At 36.6% G+C, this 15,346-nt stretch overlaps 1 protein-coding gene across 1 annotated transcript in view; it reads right to left on the bottom strand.

Moving 5' to 3' along the window:
- Nucleotides 1–15,346, bottom strand: part of HTR3B (5-hydroxytryptamine receptor 3B) — a 73,302-nt gene that overhangs the window by 18,448 nt on the left and 39,508 nt on the right. Inside the window, exon 3 of the mRNA XM_060105253.1 lies at nucleotides 10,623–10,783. Within this exon, the coding sequence (XP_059961236.1) occupies nucleotides 10,623–10,783 (161 nt within the window). The remainder of the gene's footprint in view (nucleotides 1–10,622; nucleotides 10,784–15,346) is intronic.

Genomic DNA, 15,346 nt, shown 5'->3' with positions numbered 1-15,346 from the left:
GGGCTACTCTTTGTTGTGGTGCCCAGGCTTCTCATTGCAGTGGCTTTTCTTGTTGCAGACCGCGGGCTCTAGGCACGTGGGCTTCAGTAACTGTGGCACATGGGCTCAATAGTTGCGGCACACGGGCTTAGTTGCTCCACAGCATGTGGAATCTTCCCGGACCAGGGATCGAACCCTTGTCCCCTGCATTGGCTGGCGGATTCTTAACCACTGAGCCACCAGGGAAGTCTCTGGAATTTTTTTTAAAATATATTTTCGAGGCACAGTTGGTTCAATCTGCAAATACAAAACGGATATGGAGGACTGACTGTACAAAATGAAAACACTGAATTCACAAGTATTTCCCCAAGAAACAGCTTGGAGGAGGTACAGAGAGGACTCCCAGCCAAGATTGGCTCTGAGGGGCTCAGGGCAGTTAAAAAAAGACCTCTACTGAGAGCCCAAGATTGGGTGACACCACTTTCTTCCAAGTTTTACTGGCTGAGAGAGCCTGAAATAGATCATATCTCACCCACTAACACACAAAAGGCACAGTTCTAGGCTTAGCTGCAATCAAAGAGGGTCCCCCCTTAACAGGGGAAAAAGTACAAAATGTTGTTTCTATTACTGAGAAATATAGCTTTTAGCTACTCTTTCATAACAAATATACTTTTACATCTATGAAATGTCCCAACCAGTTTCTTTATCACTGTCATGTCAAGTTGTGAACATAACTCGTTGACTCAGTCATGTGGCTAGGGAGGAAGGTCTCTACATATTAATGTTTCATTTTCACTGTCATTTTATCTAGTTGGTTCTTATTAACTGCCATGTTGATGCCTTCGCTTGTTTTTCTCTTCCTGCCAAGCTCTTTGTCATGTTACACGTAACAATAATGTTAAGAATTTTTTTCCTAATATCTTACGTGGGTGTCTGGGAGGATTTGTCATTCAGCCCTAAAGAACACAACGTCAAAAAGAAGTTTGAGGCTAAAACTGAAGTCTTTTTTTTTTTGTCAAGGGAAACAAGTTTCTCAATGCCAGCTGGTGAACATAATTGGTTCTCTGGTGGCATTATTCACAGCTTTTCCCTCTGTGCATCTCTTTCTTTTATTTTTTTCTTTAGATGCCTTCCATCTTGCTTGTTAAAAGCAAAGGATATTTCAGAGAATTGGAATTCATTAGTCTTCCTAACAGAGGGAGTCTATTTAGATCTAAATTGGTGGTTAGCAAATATACAGATAATTCCCGCACATTCTTATTTATCTTTCCCAGTTCCAAAGACTATAGAAACAGATGCCTCAACGTCTGGCTGGGAGGCTCTAGTCAATGGACTGGAATACAAAGGAATCTTGGATTCAGAATTGACAAAACTCAATAGAAACAAATGGAAACTCTTCCCTGTTAGTAGATTATCTCTGTAATCAGATTTCCCTAAGGTACACATAATACCCAGAAATTCTAAGACAAGACTGTAGTCTTTCATGTAAACAGAACAGGAGGCAAAACATAACGGAAGGGAGGTGCACTGATGAAAGCTGGGCTGAAAGCTCTTCACTCCAAACAAAAGTTGCCAGCGGTTCAGCTGCTGGTAGATGCATCCAACAAGTTATCTATTCACATTGGGAGTGTCCTTGTCTGAGCAGAATTTGTGAGCGATTTTCATCAAGTCCTTCAAACCAGCCCTGCCTCTGGAACAAACAGCCCACCTGAATGTAATAGAGACATTTGCAAAGTATATTAGACTGAGTCATTCATAAAGACAACCCTAGAATTGTACTCACATATCTTAATTAATTGGTTAGACAAATATCTACCCAGTAGCTTTGAAGTAAGATATACTATGCTGCATATTGTGGGAAATAGGACTATGAGTTAGAAAATCCTTCCCTCAAGTAGCCATTAGTGTATGTGACATTTTAACAATTAACTATGGGCATTAAGAAATATACATACTTCGTTGGATTCAAAAGAGGGAGACATTGCTGTCAGTTTGGAGAATTGAGGAAAATTTCTCTTAGGATCTAGATTTGAGGACTATAATATTTGATAGGTGGCAAATGAAGAGGAAAACACATTCAGTGGAGGAAATAGCAGAATTAACAGCATATAGGCAGGAAACAAAAAGTTCAGGTTCACTGTAGCATTGAGTACATGTAGAAGATAAAGTTAAGACAGTAGATAGGGATAAAATTAGAGGGATGGAATATAAGATTTTTCCATATTTCTGAAGGCAAGTTTTCCATATCCAATAAAATATGTCTAACATATTCTTGTAAAAAATTAGTATATTTCACAACAGCGGAGAAAATCATATCTTTGAAAAAATAATGGTGTTCTCCTTACCCACCATAAGGGATATAATTGTATTTTCTTTTATTGGGGTAAGAAGAAAGAGTTAGATTAAAACTTTCAATTTGATGCAGTTGTTCCAAGGGAATTAGTAATATAAAGACTTTATTCCTTTTCTTTATCTCCAAATAAGCCTCTAAAGGAAAGCCTGAGCAATTCTACTTCACTTTCACCAATATGAAGTCAGAAAGTACAAGAATGAGGAGAGACCTAGAAATCTGTCTTCAGCTCTTAACTCAAGGCTGATTCTATCTCTTCCCTGGAGTTTCATATAACATATTTCATATCGTGTCTTTATTCAAATCAAGCTTTTCCCATTGGACAATGTCCAATAAACAATATAGATGTAATAACCCACTGACAACTAAATAGCAAGGACTAATATCTCTTAAGTAAGTGAAGATGCAGCCCCAGAAAATTGTCTCCAAAATTCTAGTTCAACATCCAAATATAAAAGACATTTAAAGGAGTTTTCTACTGAAGGTTTGTGTAAGACTAGGTCTTTTGGAGAGTAAGGGTGGGTGTTTTCTGGCATTTAATTAAACAGTATTTTCTAGGATCTTAGATATAGTACTTTTACTGGTGTGAGTGGGAAAATAAAGCTGAGAAAAGTGAAATTGTGTGTTAAAAGGAGGATTTTTTGTGTTTCATTTAAATGTACCTACTTATGGCCGCATAGCACAGGGAGATCAGCTCCGTGCTTTGTGTCCACCTAGAGGGGTACGATAGGGAGGGTGGGAGGGAGATGCAAGAGGGAGGAGATATGGGGATGTATGTATATGTATAGCTGATTCACTTTGTTATACAGCAGAAACGAACGCACCATTGTAAAGCAATTATACTCCAATAAAGATGTTAAAAATAAATAAATATACATGCTTATGAAGAAATAATGAGTAGGGGTTTATCTAAGCTCGAGGAAAATTATGCTAAAATAACTTCATTAGATAAAAAATAATTTAAACCGTGTTATAACAGAAAATTTATACTTTCAGTTTTAAAGTATTTTTCATCAATTTCAATACCTGAGTCTCAGTCAAAAAATCAGAGTCTATGATTCATAGTGCAGCACTAAGATATTAACATAGAGAAGCACCTCCATTAAAATAAATTAAAGAGAAATTATTGAATTATTTTTTAAGTACATTAAGATAACATTGTATTGTAGGGCGTATTATGTATGTAAATGTAAGGGGAACAGGTAAATAGAATTTTACTGTTGTAAGATTTGTACATTTTATATGAAGTGTAATAATGTTAATTCTAAGTACATTGTATTAAGTTAATGATGGGTATGGAAATCCCTAAAATAACATCTAAAAACAATACACAGAGGGATTGCAAAAAAGCTAATTTTATTTTAGAGGAACTAAAATCAAATATTAAAAAATATTTAATTTATCCAAAATAAGGCAGGATAAGAAGAGCAGAAAACAGAAAACAGATGAGACAGCTAGAAAACAAATAGCAAGATGGTATTGGTAAATGGACAAAACACTTCCATTAAAATGCATAGATTGACAGGTTAAAATAGCAATACCCTCGAATACTACTCAGCAACAAAAAAGAGTGAACTATTGATACACACAACAACTTGGATGAACCTGAAGGGAATTACACTGAATGAAAGAAGCCAACCTCAAAGGTAAGATACTACATGATTCCATTTATATAATATTCTTGAGATAACAGAATTATAAAGATAGAGAAGGGATTTATTGGTTGCCAAGGGCTAAGGGTTAGAGGGGAGAAAGGATTGCGGCTGTAAAGGAACAGTACCAGGGAGCCCTGTGATGATGATTGTGTAGCTTGATGTGGTGGTAGTGGTGGTTACACAAAGCTACACATATGATAAAATTATAGAGAAACATACACACACATGCACTGGAGAAATTTGAATAAGCACCAAAGTCCATTTTCTAGTACTGATACTGTACTGTATTTATGCAAGATGTTAACATTGGGGGGCAATGGGTGAAGGGTGCACAGAACCTCCCTATAAATTTATTAGCAACTCCCTGTAAATTTATAGTTATTTCAAAATAAAAAGTTTAACAAAATGAAAGACCAAACTATATGCTCTGTCTAAGAGATTACTTTGAGTACCACAGAAATTGAAAATAAAAAGATGGCAAAATACATACCATGCAAAAAGTAAGCAAGAAAAAACTTCAAGAAAAAGAATATTACCAGAGATAAAGAAGGGTATTTTATAATGGTAAAAGGTTCTGTTTGTTAAGAAGACATACAATCTTAAATGCATATGCATCTAATAACAGGGCAGAGAAATAGACAAACCACAATTATAATTGGGGATTGTTATACCCCTCTCTATGAAATTAATAGAACAACTGGACAATAAAATTGTTATAGGAGATTTTAACAATACTATAAACACATTTATTGAATTTACATTTATAAAAGAATGCACCCTTCTATTCAACATTGCACTAGAGGTTCGAGTCAGGGCGGTAGGCAATAAAAGGAAAGAAAAGCTATAAAGATTGGAAAGAAAGATATACAGCTTTCATTATTCGCAGACAACATGATCTTCTACAGAGAAAATTTGAAAGAATCTACAAAGAAGACTCAAAAATTAATGAGGGCCTCCCTGGTGGCGCAGTGGTTAAGAGTCCGCCTGCCGATGCAGGGGATACGGGTTCGTGCCCCGGTCTGGGAGGATCCCATATGCCGCGGAGCGGCTGGGCCCGTGAGCCATGGCCGCTGGGCCTGCGCATCCGGAGCCTGTGCTCCGCAACGGGAGAGGCCACAACAGTGAGAGGCCCGCATACCACAAAAAAAAAAAAAAAAAAAAAAATTAATGAGATGGCAGGGTCATAAGATCAAGGCCAATATATACAAATCAGTTATATTTTTGTATGCTAGCAAGTAACAGAGACCCAAAATTAAAATACATTTATATTATTAAAATTTTAATTCTTTCTTATCAAAAATATCATTTATAATAGCATCAAAAATGTGAAATACTTAGGGATAAATTTAACCAGATATGTGCAGAACACTGAAAAACACTAAACATTATGCAAAGAAATTAAAGAACTAAACAAATGGAGAGATACACTATTGTCATGGATTGGAAGCTTATTGTTAAGATATTGATTCTCCTTAAATTGATCTATAGATTTAATGCAATCTCAGCAAAAATCTGATAGTCTTTAAAATAGAAATTGATGAATTTTCTTAAGTTTATATGGAAATGCAAAGTGCCTAGAAGAGTCAAAACAATTTTAAAACAGAGGAATATGTTTGGAAGACTCACACTATCTGATTTCAAGACTTCTGTAATGCACAGTAATTGACAGTGTATTGGTGTAAGGAGAAATATATTGATTAGTTGGACAGAATAGAATCCAAAAATAGACCAAAACTATATAAAGAACTTCTGTAACTCAATAATAAGGTAATAAACAACACTATTTTTTAAAAAGTAAAAGATTTGAGTGAATACTCTATTTTAAAAGATATACAGTTGACAAGTAAGCTCATGGAAAGATGTTCAACATCATTAGTTTTTAGTGAAATGAAAGTTTAAAACCACATCGAGATATCACAAATTTACTTTGTGGTGACAAATCTACTAGAATGGTTAAAATTTAAAGAGATTGACAATATCAAATGTTGGCAATCATGTGGAGGAACTGAAACTCTCAGACATTGCAGGTGGAATGCAAAATAACACAGCCACTTTGGAAAACAGTTTAGCAGTTGCTTATAAAGTTAAATGTAGACTTATACAACACAGCAATCCCACACCTAAGTATTTATCCAACAGAAGTGAAAACATATGTGAATGTTTATAGTGACTTTATTCATAATTGCTCCAAGTTGGAAACAACCCACATCACATGTCCAACTGGTAAATAAGTAAACAAATTGCAGTACATTTGTACAATAGAATACTACTACTGATATATGCAACAACACAACACTGATAGCTCTCAAAAGCATTATTCTAAGTGAAAGAAGCCAAAAACAAAGAATAAAATACAATATGATTCCATTTATATGACATTCTAGAAAGGCAAAACTATAGGGAGAAAAAAGAAAATCTGTGGTTGCCAGAGACTGGGGCTAGGGGGAGGGGACTGTTTTAAAACAGATGAGTTTCAGGGACTTCCCTGGTGGTACAGGAGTAAAGAATCCCCCTTACATTGCAGGGGATGCAGGTTTGGTCCCTGGTCAGGGAACTAAAACCCCACATGCCGCGGGGTAACTAAGACCATGCACCACAACTACAGAGCCCAGGCACCCTGGAGCCCACACAGCACAACTAGAGAAGTGAAAACCCACATGCCACAACTAGAGAGAAGCCCACACACTGCAACAAAAGATCCTGCATGCCTCTATGAAGATCCTGCATGCCACAACTAAGACCTGATGCAGCCAAAAATAAATAAAATAAATAATAAATAAATCTTTTTTAAAAAGATGAGTTTCACTCTATATAATTTATACCTCAAATTGTAAAATGCATCAAAATTTCATAGGATGCAGTTAAATTAGTGCTTGGGGGAAAACTTATAACTTTAAATGCTAAAATTATAAAAGAAAAAAGGTTTAAAATCAATGATATAACTTTCCACTTTAGGAAACAAGATAAAGAAGAACAAATTAAGTACACAGTAAGTAGAAGAAAGGAAATAAAGATAAGAGTGGATATCAGTGAAATAGAAAACAATAATGAAAATTCAAAACCAATATTTGGTTCTTTAAAGAAATAAATTGATAAACATTTGGCAATATTGGTCAAGGGAAAATAAGATAAAACACAAATTACCAATATGAGGAATGAAAGAGGCAGTATCACTGGAGATCCTTTGGACATTAAAAGAATTAAAAGAGAATATTATGAACAAATAAATTTGCAACTTTGATGAAATAGACAAATTCCTCGAAAAATACAAATTACCAAAATGGACACAAGAAGAAATAGAAAATTTGGATATTCCTATATATATTAATGAAATTGAATTTATATTTAAATACCTTCCCACAAAGAAAACTCCAGTCCCAGATAGTTTTACTGGTGAATTTTATCAAACATTAGGGAAGGAAATTATCCATGTTACACAATTCCTTCAGGAAACTGAGGAGGGAACACTTTTCAACTAGTTTTATAAGGCCAGCACAACCCTGACACCAAAACCAGACAAATACCTTACAAGAAATAAAACTATAGCCCAATACTCCTCATTAACATAGAAGCAACCTACAATAAGTAGGAATTCAAATCCAGAAATATATAAAAAGGATAATATATCAAGGTCAAGTAGAGTTTACTCTAGGAATGCAGGGGTGGTTTAACATTTGAAAATCAATCAAAAATAATTTACCATATTAACTGCATAAAACAGAAAAATCATATGATCATTCAAATTGAGAAAAACTTTGATGTAATTTAGTATCATTCATGATTTTTAAAATATCTCTCAGCACATAGAAAATAGGAGGGGACTTTTTCAATCTGATAAGGATCATCTATGAAAAATCTATAGCTAACATCACACTTAATGGTGAAAGATTTTTCTGTAAGAATGGAAACAAATAAAAATGTCTGCTCTCACCACTTCCATTAACACTGTAGTAGAGGTCTTAGGCAATGCAATAAGACAAGAAGAATAAAGGGCACACAGATTAAAAAAGAAAGAAGTAAAACTATTTGCAGATGAAATGATTGTATATGTAGAAAATATTAATCTGAAAAACTACTAGAATTAGTAAGTGAATTTTGCAAGGTTACAGGACACAAAGTCAACATACAAAATGAATCTTATTTCTTTATAATGACAACAAATAACTGGAACATTTAAATTTTTAAGTAATATTTATAGCCACATCAAAAATACTTTGGGATAACTTTAACAGAAATACGTATAAAACTTCTACATTTAAAATTATAAAACACTGCTGAAGACCCAAATAAATGGAGAGACATACCATATTCAAAGACTGGAAAACTCAGTATTGGTAAATGTCAATTCTCCCCTAAATTTCTCTGTGGGTCCTACAGCATGCCAAGCAAACTCCCAGCAGGTTTTTTTTTTAATGAAGTGTGACAAAATGAATATAAAATTTATGTAGAAGTACAAAGGTTCTAAAAAGCCAAACTATCTTAAAAATGAAGAACAAAGTTCAAGGACTTACACTATCTGATTTCAAGATAACAGATAGTCTGACACTTATAAGTTAACTTCCTTTTCAGCCAAGACATCAAAGCAATTCAACAGGGTAAGGAAAGACTTTTGAAAAAATGGTGTTGGAAAAAATCCTTTCTAAATGCAAAAACAAAAACAAAACAAAACAAAACACAAAACAACAGCAAAAAACTTTGAACTATGCCTCACACCATTACAAAAATTAATTCTCAAGATCACAGAACTAAATCTAAGGAACTAAAAACTATAAATCTTCTGAAAGAAAATATAGGAAAATATTTTGGTAAACTTGTAGTAGCAAAGATTTCTTAGACAGTACCCAGAAAACACTAACCATAAATAAAGAACTGGTAAAAAAATGGACTTCATTAAATTTAAAAATTTCTGTCCATCATAAGACCCATTAGGAAAATGAGTAAGCAAGCCACAGACTGAGAATAAACATTTGCAATACATAGATGACAAAGGACTTGTGTCCAGAATATATAAGCAATCCCTATAAATCTATAATAAAAATACAACCAACACAATAAAAAATAGGAAAAGACTTAAACGGGTACTTCACAAAGAAAGATATATAAGTGGCCAATAAACACATAAAAAAAAAGAGCCCCTAATTATTAGCCATGGGAAGTATAAAGAAAAACCATAATGAAATATCCCTACACACTTACCAGAATGGCTAAAATTAAAAAGACTGATAACACCTAATGTTGGTAAAGATGTGGGGAAATGGGAACTCTCATAGCTGATAGGCGGGAGTATACAATGTACAACCACTTTGTAAATCAGTCTGGCAGTTTCTCATTAAATGTACATCTATCCTATGAGAAGTGGCAGTTATTCCACTTCTAGGTTTTACTGAAGAGAAATAAAAACATATATACACCAAAATACTTGTACAGAAATGTTCACAGCAGCTTTATTCATAATACACTAAAACTGGAAACAACCCATATGCCTATCAACAGGAGAATGGATAAACAAGTCATGGTATAGCCATAACCAAATACTACTTATCAATAAAAAAGAAAAACTACTGATATGCACAACAACATGAATGGAACTCAAAAGCATTATGCTGAGTGAAAAATCCAGGCACAGTAGGGTACATACAGTAAAAGTTCATTCTTATGAAGTTCTAGAACTGGCAAAAATAATCTATGATGAAAGAAATCAGAACAGTGGTTGTCCTTGTGGATGGAGGGGATGATGATTGACTGGGAAGGAAATGGGGGATCTTTCTGGGGTGATGGAAATGTTTGACGTATTGATAGGGATATGGATTATGTGGGTGCATGCAATTATCAAAACTCATACTGTGCATTTCAATATCTGTATATTATACCTCAATTGGAAAAAAAGTTTTGAGAAGTAAATTGAAAAACAATTATTAAACTACTTTAACAAACAAGCTCAGTAAAGTCTGCTTTTAAAAGAAATCAAAAGAAATTTGGGATCTATTGATATGGAAGACTTTGTAATTAAGAAAAAGGAGAAAGAAGAAGCAGAGATAATTATACGGGCCATCACTGAGGGGTTCCTAAGACTTCTGCTAACTGCTTTACATGCACTTTCTCATTTAATACCCACAACAACCCATTTTTCAGACATAGTAGGAAAGATGCGCTTTAATAAACAAATCTTCCCACTACCCTTAGCAAATATCTTAGGTATAAATTCCTGTAAAAACTCAGGATAGCAAGGCACTTTTTTCCCTCTTTTAAAATTTCAGGCAGTAAGTTGTAGAAGTTGTTTCATAAACCTACTACTATCACTAAGAAATGTGAACCATAGAAAATAGTACCTATTGCCATTTTTGGTTTCAGCAATGCTCATAAAATATGTTCTGTGACCTATGACCACAATTCTTAAAACATCTTATTTCTGTGAAATTCCTATTTCTAGACTATCTGCCCTTACAATGTAAGTTGGGGGCTAGAAAGCATGATTTGCCTAATAAATATTTACCCCAGGCTCACTGCTGAGTCTAGCACAACTTCTCTATCAGCTCAACGAGAGTTTCAAGAATAAAACTTCTCCTAGACCCCTGCATAAACAGCAGGTAGTTTTACAAAAGAATGATGGGACTAGGAGATGGTAAGATGGTCCTTACCACATCCAACACGGCATGGACAAACACATCCAGGTATACTGTGGTGGCCTGGGTCCAGTTGTGAACTGGCCTCACTTCCTTGCGATATTTCTGTAATAGCTGCTTGGTGAGATGATGCAGAGCAGAACTCCTGGGATGAGGGGTATCTATGGTCAGGATTCCTGAAAAAGAAAACTATCATCGTTTTCATCATTTATGAAAATAAAAGGAACTTAGCATCTTTAGGACACTTCAGACTGCTCAGGACTCAGTGGCTCCTAGCAGGATATGGTTTTCAGTTCATCCAAACTGCTTAAGTTCACAGCCAACTAGCGGGCTTATTGGCAGACACTTATTTAAAGTAAGCTGATGACATAGAAAATAAACTTATGGTTACCAAACTGGAAAGAGGGGGAAGGGATAAATTAGAAATTTGGGATTAACAGATACACACTACTGTATATAAAATAAACAACAATGACCTACTGCATAGCACAGGGAACTATATTCAATATCTTATAATAACCTACAATGAAAAAGAATCTGAAAAAGAATACGTGTGTGTGTGTGTGTCTATAACTGAATCACTTTGCTGTACACCTGAAACATTGTAAATGAACTATACTTCAATTAAAAAGCAAAAAAAAGAAAAAGAAAAAGAAAAAAAGCAAAGTAAGCTGATGGTCTAAGTGCCCAATGGAGAAATCTCATTGTAAAGATAAATAAATCAACCCCATCTCTGAGGATGCAAACTTTCACCTACAGTTCCATTTTTACAACAATCTTGCATATTGGAGACAACATCCTTTCTTTTTTCCCGTATCACCCCCTCCCGGTACATAGGAGAAAGCTTCCTATGCACTTAGCCAACATTTAACTTCCTCTTTGGATTTTTCTTTTGATTTTCCACTCGTAATTCAAAATCACATAGAAAGCCCAAGCAGAAACATGGACAAAACAGTTGAACACAAAGATTTGTGTGGATTTCTTTTTTTTTTTTTTAAGTAATTATTTTATTTATTATTGGTAAAAATTTCATTCTCACCAAAATATTTTACACATTATTAATATTCTTAGTGAGAACAATGCAATTGAATATGTTCTATGTTTTAAAATTTTGGTTTAGGACTTTTTTTTTTTTTTTTTTTTACAAATTTAATCAGTTATACATATACATATGTTCCCATATCCCCTCCCTTTTGCGTCTCCCTCCCACCCTCCCTATCCCACCCCTCCAGGCGGTCACAAAGAACCGAGCTGATCTCCCTGTGCTATGCGGCTGCTTCCCACTAGCTATCTACCTTACGTTTGGTAGTGTATATATGTCCATGCCGCTCTTTCACTTTGTCACAGCTTACCCTTCCCCCTCCCCATATCCTCAAGTCCATGCTCTAGTAGGTCTGTGTCTTTATTCCTGTCTTACCCCTATGTTCTTCATGACATTTTTTTTTCTTAAATTCCATATATATGTGTCAGCATACAGTATTTGTCTTTCTCTTTCTGACTTACTTCACTCTGTATGACAGACTCTAGGTCCATCCACCTCATTACAAATAGCTCAATTTCATTTCTTTTTATGGCTGAGTAATATTCCATTGTATATATGTGCCACATCTTCTTTATCCATTCATCTGATGATGGACACTTAGGTTGTTTCCATCTCCGGGCTATTGTAAATAGGGCTGCTATGAACATTTTGGTACATGTCTCTTTTTGAATTATGGTTTTCTCAGGGTATATGCCCAGTAGTGGGATTGCTGGGTCATATGGTAGTTCTATTTGTAGTTTTTTAAGGAACCTCCATACCGTTCTCCATAGTGGATTTCTCAATAATGGGATTAGTGAGATTCCAATTCATATTTTTCTCCTCAAAAATATATCTGTTCTCTCACTCTGCCTTAAAATGCACTTGTCAGAAAATGAGATCTTCATTTGGGGAAAATTCTCTGTGGTTCCAGGGAACAACCATTTCCTACGACCCAGGAATCTTGATTTGTAGAGGAGCCGTGATTGGTGTTGAGGCCAGGAAGGCCAGGGGAAAGCAAGCAAGAGAAATGAGCACCAGCAATTGGAAGTGACGAATCTGTGAGGGCTTTCTCAGAATTGCAAAAAGATATTTTGTTCACCAGCTTTGCCGGCCCCTGGGGGATTCAAAGCTTCGCTAAGTCATTGGACTGAAGCAAATTGCACACCTCCCGCCAACAGCGCCTGAGTGAAATCTATCTGTAGTGTCCTGCACGTGAATTCACCTCTGCTCTCAGCGGTTTTGATGGTTATTTTGATGAGCTGCTGAAGGTACACGGGATCCAGCAGGAAACTGTAAATGAGATATCCTCTCCCGATGCGACAATCCTGTTTATACCCATCTCTTTATGAATGATGCTGTGTCACTTGCTGCCGCAGGCAGCAATTTCTATATTTATCAATGTCAGTGTGACCAAAATGCTAACAACGGTGCTGGAGGTGCAATTCCAGACTCATTGTGGGCAGTGGAATATTCACTTTCATTACCATCTGAACTGGGAATCTAATTAGCATTTTAACTCCCTAACTATTCACCGGACAAGACGCCAGAAGTGGCAACAGCTATTCTGGCGTGCGGGACTAAGGTTGGTGGCTCGCATCAGGCATCATCTTTAGTTTTTGTGAACTGAGGGCTTCAAAAAATGTGCTGTGAATCTCTCTACCTGAGACTATTTCTTGCTGGTGGACGCTGTGGGGAGAGATTTCTGGAGCCCAAAGCAAAGCTGGTCTGGTGCTTTTCCTAAGAACTTCGCTTCGGGCAAGTTCACTCTTACCTCCCTTGGAAGCTCCCAATTCGAGTCCCAGTTGTGGAACCATTGAAATGTGCCTGTTTGAATACAGGAAACCACTTGAGACAGAGTTAAGACATAATTCTGAGAAGTGAATATGTGTTCCCTATACCCTCTGTTCATGGAGATTCAAATTCCCCTCTGATACCTTTTCTAGGAAACAATCCATAGGTCCCCTATGGATAAACACATACTTTCTAGAATGTGTCAAAGTCTTTGGGTAAAAAGAGAATGTTCTGGAAGCTGGAAATAGGAACAAAAGCGAAGCAGGCAATGATCGGAGAAAAATCAGAAGCGAATGGAAGTATGCTTAAATAAACTACAGAGGGAAAGAGTTCTTTGTTTAAAATGGGAAGAAATAATAAATTACATTTCTACTATGAGTGCAAATTTGCCTGAGGAGAAAGATCAACTAGAGGAGAGAGATTAAGGATTTAAGTGACCATTAATTAACAGTAAATTATGCCCCTTGAAAGCTAATGTGACATTCACACAAGCACTAAATGACTCACAGTTCAGTGATGTTTCAACAGACACTGATGGAAACTGTCAACAGACCCAGGAAAGAGTCCTCACTAGCTCTGCCTCCTTGAATGCTAATAATCAGCTTCAAATAATTCACCTATGAAATTTCTGGAAAGTAGAATGTGTGAGGCACTGAGCTGTGAATCACTTTTGGTGAAGAGAGATTTAGAAAAGATAAGAATACAATAGAATTATTCCATTGTTTTCCTTATTTCAACGAGTTACACACACGCCTATCTTAGAATGTTCTGGGCACTTTGATGAAAAGAGCTCTTTTTGCTTTAGTAAGTATACCACCTTTAGGATTATAAGAGAATGATACTGAGACAGGCTGGGACCTGGGACCTACGACCCTTTGTTGCAATGCTTACACCTGGACAAACGTCTCCTTAAGAAGCAAAATACAAAGAAATTAAAGGGACTAAAAATAACTGCGTGCATGTGCAGTTAGGGCAAATTATGGACAACAAGATACAAAAAGACCAAAAAAACCCAACTGCCACTTCTGAAGAGCAGGGAGCAAAAGCAGGGTATTGCACATGCCCCTGCACACAGCACCACCAAGGGGGTGGGCAGACCACCTAAGCCTCCCCTCTGACTGGACCCCTGGACACACCCGTACCCTCACCCCATGTAAGGAACCAGCTCGTCCCACCTCAAGGAGCAAGCAAGGGAACCTGTTACTTGTTTTTGCCCCTCCCTGCTATAGTAGGGGTCCCAATAGAGCCTTGCCTGAACTTCTTATCTGGCCTCTTATCAATTTCTATTGATTAAGGAAGGCCAAGAAACCTGGTTGGTAGCAATACATATATCTGAGATGTTACAAGGAAACAGAGGTTTGGGGGCATGGTACTACTGAATACCTAATACTGATTAAATAATTTGCTGTGTGCCAGGCACTGGGCTAAGAGCCCTTTACATGAATTATCTCATTTAACTTCTACAAGAATAGGTACTCTACAGCCCCGTGAAGGGTCAGTTACAGGTGAGGGACTCTAGGCCTAGTGAGGTTAGGACCACTGAAGATCACACAGCTTGTAAGTGAGGAGGCCGGAATTTAAACAAGACTGATCTGGATGCAAAGGTCAAGCTCTTACTCTGGCACTACCCTGAACTGGTTCCCTGAGAATACTAGGAACAGCAGTGAGTAACCCTTCAAAAGGAAGAGTTGTGGGCTTCCCTGGTGGTGCAGTGGTTGAGAGTCCACCTGCCGATGCAGGGGATACGGGTTCATGCCCTGGTCCGGGAAGATCCCACATGCTGCAGAGCAGCTGGGCCCGTGAGCCATGGCCACTGAGCCTGCACGTCCAGAGCCTGTGTTCCACAACGGGAGAGGCCACAACAGTGAGAGACCTGCGTACCGAAAACAAAAGGAAGAGTTGCATATTGTACATTTTTGGACAGAAA

The sequence above is a fragment of the Mesoplodon densirostris genome, chromosome 7, assembly GCF_025265405.1.
Source record: "Mesoplodon densirostris isolate mMesDen1 chromosome 7, mMesDen1 primary haplotype, whole genome shotgun sequence".
Classification (NCBI taxonomy): Eukaryota; Metazoa; Chordata; class Mammalia; order Artiodactyla; family Ziphiidae; genus Mesoplodon; species Mesoplodon densirostris.
This window is presented reverse-complemented; position numbering and strand designations above follow the sequence as displayed.